Source organism: Poecilia mexicana, unplaced genomic scaffold (genome assembly GCF_051168715.1).
Source record: "Poecilia mexicana isolate PSO_F unplaced genomic scaffold, ASM5116871v1 scaffold_23, whole genome shotgun sequence".
NCBI lineage: Eukaryota > Metazoa > Chordata > Actinopteri > Cyprinodontiformes > Poeciliidae > Poecilia > Poecilia mexicana.
The window spans coordinates 17520936-17528686 of NW_028263392.1; the positions used below are offsets into that span (position 1 = coordinate 17520936).

General features: G+C 42.4%; 1 protein-coding gene across 1 annotated transcript; it reads left to right on the forward strand.

Moving 5' to 3' along the window:
• Nucleotides 1-2160: 2160 nt before the first annotated feature.
• LOC148152550 (uncharacterized) lies at nt 2161-3642 on the forward strand. The gene is made up of 2 exons (XM_088003427.1): nt 2161-2410; nt 2571-3642. The coding sequence occupies exon 2, from the start codon at nt 2791-2793 to the stop codon at nt 3103-3105; it is 315 nt and encodes a 104-aa protein (XP_087859553.1). The 5' UTR covers nt 2161-2410; nt 2571-2790; the 3' UTR covers nt 3106-3642.
• Nucleotides 3643-7751: the final 4109 nt, after the last annotated feature.

Here is a 7751-nt window from a genome sequence, read left to right on the forward strand (position 1 = left end):
GCTTCGCCCAGCATCAGGCTCTGACCTCATGGAGGCAGAGAGATTTTAATGTGAACTTAACCACACAACACCTAAAGGTTACTTTCCATTTGTCATTATCAGTGTGAATTATGTCTAAAAACTTCTTAACGATGACTCAAAGTACATCAATAAGAATTATGGAATCTAATAACTATAATCACTTTAACATAAATGCCATCAACATGTTTGTTAATGAATAAATGTACGTTTTTCAGCTTAACCCTATAAATGACATTTTAAAAAAATAAAAATTATACAGGAAACTAAAAACACTCAAAATTAAACAACATATTTTCCAAAAAAGCCAAAAATGAAGAAGTTTTTCAATATTCATGATGCTGAGAGATTTTAAAGATGAGAACAGAGTGGATGTTTCTCAGAAACTAATTATTATTTATTAACTATTTCTACCATCAGACTGAAGCTTCAACACCAAGTGGTCTCCGGTTCACTTGGTGTTCACATCAAACTAGAGCAGAACAGAAAGTCGTTACTGTCATTGGACTGAAACAGAACCAGGAATAAAACTCGAGGTGAGATGTAAAAACTTCATTCACTGGTTATTCACTGCAGATCTTTTCCATCTAGAAGTGCTGCAGCACAGGAAATATTCAGGATGAATAAAATCCTTCGTGATGTTTCTGGTGAAAATAAAACCTGGAGCCACCAGGTTTTTCGGCTCCATGGTGGGGAGAGGAGCCTCCATGCCCATCAGCCCCTTCAGACGCCGCTCGCTGGTGAACTTGGCCTCGCCGTCACTCTGCGGTAACCAGACACCGAGCGCAGAGGGGCCTGGCAGGAGGCCGGGGGCCGGGGGGCCCGGGGGGGCCGGGGCCCGCTGGGACGCGGAGTGCATTTCAAACCCATCAGTGTCAGTTAGTTCACTAAGTGGTGACATAATCACCATGGCGGTGGCTGCTCCTCTGGGAGCGGCGAGGAGGGAGAGGTTTACGCCAACAGCTGTGCTGCTGCGCCGTCACCCGATTCCCACAGACCGGATTAATAATCCGATGGGTTCAGGACGGACGTCTGGGTACAGATTAAGCTTTTTCACAATCAAACGTCAATGTTGTCAATAATGTTTTAGATTTTATATTTCAAAAATAACCTTAAAATGTGGCGACGGTTTCCGTTCAGGCCGTTTTCGTCCCATTCAGCCCAAATTAGTGAAATGTGCTGAAGTAAAAGTGAAACTAGTTCAACATGTAAAAAATAACCAAGAAATTACAACAGGAAAGCAGGATTTGGTAAAGAGTCTGTTAAAGTACTGATCAAATATTTAAAAAGTACATCAGATGGACCCAAACACCAAAATAGGTGGAAAGTTTGACAATAATTCATAAAAAAAAACAAAATCAGGCAAAAGAAAATGTTTATAAATTTGTTCCTTTAAATGAAAAATTCATGAAACTTTGACAGAAACTGTAAAATCTGTGTGGAGAATTTTTTCCTTTTTTGTTTGTTTTTCATTCAACGGGTTGAAAATCCAGAAGTTTTACTCAAATAAAAGTAGATAAAATGACTCAAGGGAAAAGTAGAGTGTAGTAAAAACGCTCCTCTGTTCATGAAAGTTACCCAAGTCAGAGTAACTGAGTTAATGTAACTAGTTTCTACCCAACTCTTCTATTTTCCCTATAATGTTTATTATTTTGTGTTGGCTATGAAAACCCAAATACATTTTAAACCTTTGTGGTCGGAACATGAAAGACGCTAAACGGGTGGAAAACTGTTAAATAAAGACAAAATGAATATTAGAAATAAATCTGCAGTGTGAGTCACTTGGAGTCAAATTTAAAAACCTTGAAGTGAAATCTAGAATGAGTCTCTGTGGTGAACCACCTGGTGAAATAATCACCTGGTGATTATTTCACCAGGTGGTTCAATGAAGGCAGCAGCATCCAGTCATTTGATGATTTGTGTGAAAACTGCGTTACTTCAACACTTTGGTGTCATGTTCCCCTCTCTGCCGCCACGTTTGGGCCGCCAGCTCCAAACCCTGATGAAGTCGCTGTTCAGCAGCGATATGCGGCGCTGCGCTCACCACCGTTTTGTTTCCTGTTTCAACCACATGAATAGTGAGGAAACTACCAGGCCTTTCACAGGAAGACAACAAGTTTGATCCAAATGACTGGCACAGCTTCTCACAGCGGGGCTGTTTGCTGGCGCCTTACCGAACGCCGGAGCCCCCCGGGGCGCCTCCGGCGGCTCCGCAGGCCGCCTCGTTTCTGCGCCGCTTCCATGAACTCTACCAGTAATGACTCACTGATTTCTCGTTTCAAAAGCTCTGATGTTCTGGTGAAAAATACACATTTCACCCAAAGATGGCTCTGATTTCCAGGTGCTGCGCTGCAGAGAAAACGGCTCGATCCGTTCTACAAATATCCTTCAGGTAATAAGCATTTTAGAACCAAAACTGGAAATTTGGCTAAATTAAATTTAATGACATAAATTAAAAAATTACATTTACATTCAGATAAAAGATGCTGCAGGAAGTTTAACAAAATACTGAAACCTTTATTGCCATTTATTTGTTCTAAATACGTTCACAGGTCTGACGAAAACCAGCGACGCTGCAGCTGGAGTTCTGACTAGAACCAGGAGGATGGAAACAATGTGATGTAGAACCGGCTCTACACGACCCGGTTCTACACGGCCCGGCTCTACACCGCCTGGTTCTACACCACCCGGCTCTACACCGCCCGGTTCTACACGGCCCGGCTCTACACCGCCTGGTTCTACACCACCCGGCTCTACACCGCCTGGTTCTACATGACCCGGCTCTACACGGCCCGGCTCTACACCGCCTGGTTCTACACGGCCTGGCTCTACACCGCCTGGTTCTACATGACCCGGCTCTACACCGCCTGGTTCTACACCACCCGGCTCTACACCGCCTGGTTCTACACCGCCTGGTTCTACACCGCCCGGTTCTACACGGCCCGGCTCTACACCGCCTGGTTCTACACCACCCGGCTCTACACCGCCTGGTTCTACATGACCCGGCTCTACACGGCCCGGCTCTACACGGCCCGGCTCTACACGGCCTGGCTCTACACCGCCTGGTTCTACATGACCCGGTTCTAAAGTCCTTCACTGATGGACAATGAAGTTCCAGAAAACTGAAAATCAGCTGAAACCCTGCGTTCCTTTAAATCGCAGGTTAAACTCCAGGCCCGCTGCCCTGCAGCTGTTGGCTGTTCCTCTGCTGACCCACCGGATCGGGTCGTTAAGGTTCTGGTTAACTGACCTACACCAGGTGATGGAGCCGTTTGTATCTAAAACCTGCAGGGCACCAGAGGACTGGAGTTTGACTCCCTGATCTAAATCAAACTAGAAAACAAACATTTTAGATTTTGGTTTACAACAACTGGAACATAACTAGTTTTATTCTAGACTATAACTTTCATAACTTTGTTGCTTCTCATTTTGCCACTAATCAAAGTTTTTTTGGTTTATTTGTGGTTTTATCATGTAAAGTATTTTGAACTGGCTTGTTGCTAAAATGCTACAGAAATAAACTGAACTTTATTTTGCACCAAACATTAAAAACTGGACCAATTTAACAATTTTTTCTGTTCATCAAAAATACAAAATAATAATAAATATCATAATGCCACTGTAGTAGTTTGTTTCTGTACATATTGTGAAATATTTATTAAAAAATTATATTGCAAAAATCTAACAGCAGATTATTGTAGGAGAATTTCAGAAATCCAAAATTGGTCAAATTCTGTCTGGATTTTCACGTGAGAGAATAAGATCAAGTTAATCAGACACTAAGATTGATGCAGACGTCTGACTACACCTGGGTCTTTGGAAAACATTTACAGAAATCACTAAATATGAAAACAAAACTAATTTATAGTCAATTTACAATTTACATAACTTTTATTAGAATCCTCTAATCCTGAGAGAAATCAGACCTCATGTCACCAACAGCAGAAATCAGACGATTCGTAATCTGCTGATCTGCTTCATTAAGGTTTTTAAATATTTATATCCAGAAAGAAAAACTAAATATTTCCACATCATTTTTCTGAGAAGCTGCTGAAACTAGAAAGTTTCCTAAAGTGGATAAAGAATCAGCAGATTCTCAGACTCGCTGTAAATGTTAGAAGGTTAAATTATAATCTCAGTTTGATGTAATCTGGAGGAAACGCAGCTCAGCCACAAATGGTCTCTTTGGGTCTTGGGCTTGATATTTGTTCTACATTATTTATCTTCTTTTAACCAAAGCTCAACGTCTCGGCAACCAAAATCCAGATATGCAGACCAAGAAAATTATTTCACACAACTGTGTTTGCAGAAGAGCAGCCATGATTGTTACTGTAACCATGGAGGTCAGCAGCTGCTGGTGAAAACCAACAAACAATAATAGAAACTGCTGCATTAGCACAGAAAGCAGCTTTTCTGGCCTGTGGCTTCAGCCAATCAGCACCAAGATGACCGAGATGGCGCTGCTGGATTGGCTGCTCTGAAAACGCCAGTTAGCATTGTGCTAACATATTCCAGATTACCAAATTAACATTTTATTCAGAATATTTTACATCTGCTATACAAAAAGATGTTTGTATTGTTGGGTTTCCACTGAATTCAAGATATATTTACTGAAGGAGAAGGAAAACGTTCCAACTGATCGGTAAAACAGAAAAACTGTTTTATTATCACATCTGATTGATAAAGAGAGACAAAAGTTTCCAGTTACAAATAAACGTAGTTACAGAATAAATAATTCAGGCAGAAGAAACATTTTCCTATTTTTAAAGATCAATATTTACAGCAGGTAAACTTGTTGCAATAATCTATCATTACTGGCATTAAATTAAAATGCACTTAATTTCCATTCTGATTATTAATATTTTTAAAGGACAATTTTCTCTACAGTGACATCATCATCCATTTTATTGATGGTTTTGTTTTCATTTCTGTTAGTTTTTGGTTTTATTTGAGATATTTAAAATGTCTTCCAGCTCCAGTGTAAATGTTTTTACAGAATTAAAGAGTCTGTGAGAGCTACGCTAGTATTAATGTACGACTTTAAAATGATCTCAAACAACCATATTGTTTATCACATTGATTCCTGGGGTGATTTAGATCCAGTAAAACTCGTCATGGTGAGCGGAGGAGAGTTTATGTCGGAGGACAGAGAAGTTTCCCTCGGCTAACCGGGCTCAGCAGGAGGAGACGAGACGTTTAACTTCAACATTAAACCAGATGCTCACACATCATTTTCACTTCTACTGGTTAAACTCCAGATAAGTGAAGCTGGTTGGGTTAAATCCTCAGATCAGAGCATTCTGAGGGCAAAAACTCAAATTTGGCAGATTAAAAACTAAGTTTCATGATCGGCCAGTCAGTCGGTCTGTGCAGAGCTGCAGCGGTTCTGGTGCATGGCTACGATGAGCTGAAGTTTATCAGGCTGAAAGTGAAGATCTTCTGATCAGTGGTCTGCTGTTCACATGCACGCAGGGACAACCACCTCCTCCACGTAACATGTGCTGCCCAGGCTCTTCTAAGAAAGTCTAGCTGGATGCATGATGTGAATCACAGCTGCAGGAACGTGCTGCTCCATCATGCAGCATACCTTGAAACTGTGACTAATAGACTTTCACCTATAGACATTCATACACAGACGAGGATGTGGTGATTGTTCTTCGTGCTTATCTCAGCTGCCACTTGCATACATCACTAGCAGATGACACGTTAGCTTGTTTTTTATCTGTCTGTGGCTTCCAAGTCTCAACACCTTAACCCAGCGGTGCCTGGTGTCGGTCGGGTCTCACCAGATGGTTATCCGTCTGGAAACGTTCTTCCAGACTCAATCGTGTCCAGATATCTGGGATTCTCCAATAACCCTCCCTCCGATCGGAAACGACTCGCTAACGACGGACAAGACAAAGCAGCTCATCAAGCCGGGCCGATAACGCTGCAGCCAATTAAGATCCGCCGCGATCACAACGAGCCCGGTCCGCCGGTACCACCGGGTCAGGGAGGAGCGAGTCCTGCAGCCTGAGGAGAAACAGGATTATTGGGTCGATTGTTTCAGGTCGCAGTGAGCACTAGGTGGCACTAATGAATATAATCAGAGGAACATTCCTCCAGAACGTCTTCAGCTCCCTGCAGCAAAGTTTGAAGGATTCATTTCTGGTTCTTTACTCCCATCTAAAATATTGTAAACTCATTTGCATGGTTAAATGTCCAACATTAAAAGCACAAGTTATCTTTCACACATTTAAAATAGACATTTTTATTTGACATTTATCAATAAGAGTAAATTATTATATACAAATAAAATATAAAACTAGATAATTTACCAACCCTGAATAAAACTTTTCAACTCCATCATCTACAAGAACAGGAAGCTGTTCACAAGGTTTTCTTTTTAAAGATTACTGCAATTCAGCAATATTATTGTTAGACAGAATTTTATTTATTTTAAATTACAAGATTAAAGTCAAAATAACAGCAGAACAAGAAGGAGAATGTCTTCTTCCACGATGGTTTAAGGTTTCTGTGCAACAGTGTGACAGGAAATCAAAGCAAGATGATTGACATGAAGATAAAGTAAACCATAAAACAGCAGCTTGTGTTACGGTAAAGACAAACATGTAGTTATCGATACTCCACAGGAATGTGCAGCCGAGTATGATGATCTAAAAATGCATGTGCAGAATGCGGATGAGTATTTGAGAACAACAAGAGACCGATTAGTAAGACAACCAGAGGAAACTCAGAACTATGAAGAAAATGTTGAAGCAAAAAGCTTGGACAGAATAATGAAGATCGGTTTTTATCATTGATCCGTTCCTGTTGGTAAAACTGATAACTTCATGATCGACGTTCCTCAAAGGCTGCAGCTTCATGCAGGAATCCTCACCAAGCCACGACTTTATTCCCACTTTATCGCAGATTTTCTTTGCATCTGTACAACTTGTCAAAGTTTTTAGACTTTCAGCTTCAAAAGCTAAACCTCTGGTCTCGCTCCAACACTGTGTCAACACAAAGATTATTTGTTCGTCTGCATGTCGAGGCCAGGCTTTTGGTGAGCAGCCATGTTTTCCGGCGGCTAACAGCAGGGCTAACAAACATGGCCGCCACCTGGACGAGTCGTGTCCAGTCCCTGGCAGAAATGCTTCACTCTGATTCTGCTTGTTGTTGCTCCTGCAGCGCGTCAAAGCGGCGCTGCTTATGAGAGGGCCAGGGGGCGCGGCGATAATGGTGCCCCCCGCTGTTGGGGGCTAGTTATCGCACCGCTGGGGCTGGGGGTTAGAGCCAAGGCCGGCCCTGTAATCGGCCATCTGGGCCTCAAACCCGGCCGTCCTGCAGTCTCTCTCCGGACCTTATCACAGGCAGGAGCTTAATCTGTGGCGGTGATAAGACACTCGCTGCTGCATCCACACCAACGCACCCAGCGCTCAACACTCCTGCTGTCAGAGCTGCGATGCTGCGATATGCGAGCTGCTGCGTCACTGACAGCTTACTCAGACGTGGAAATGTTGGAAACTCCCACATTTCCTCCTTATTAATGACTTAAATCCTGTTTGATGATTCACACCAGTAGTCAGAAGGAAAGCAGTCGGTTCCTGATGCGGCCAATCAAACGCTCACCTGGCAGTGACCAAAGCAGCCGCAGCGTCGCTTCATCCTGTCAGCTTACGCACTTGGACTGTTTCAGTGCGAGCTGATGCTATCTGTCCACCGTCTCATTAACAGCTGAGAAAAATAAAGAG

Bases quoted from the DNA above. Each gene is read 5' to 3' on its own strand.
- LOC148152550 (XM_088003427.1), top strand. From the start codon at position 2,791: ATGACCCGGCTCTACACGGCCCGGCTCTACACCGCCTGGTTCTACACG.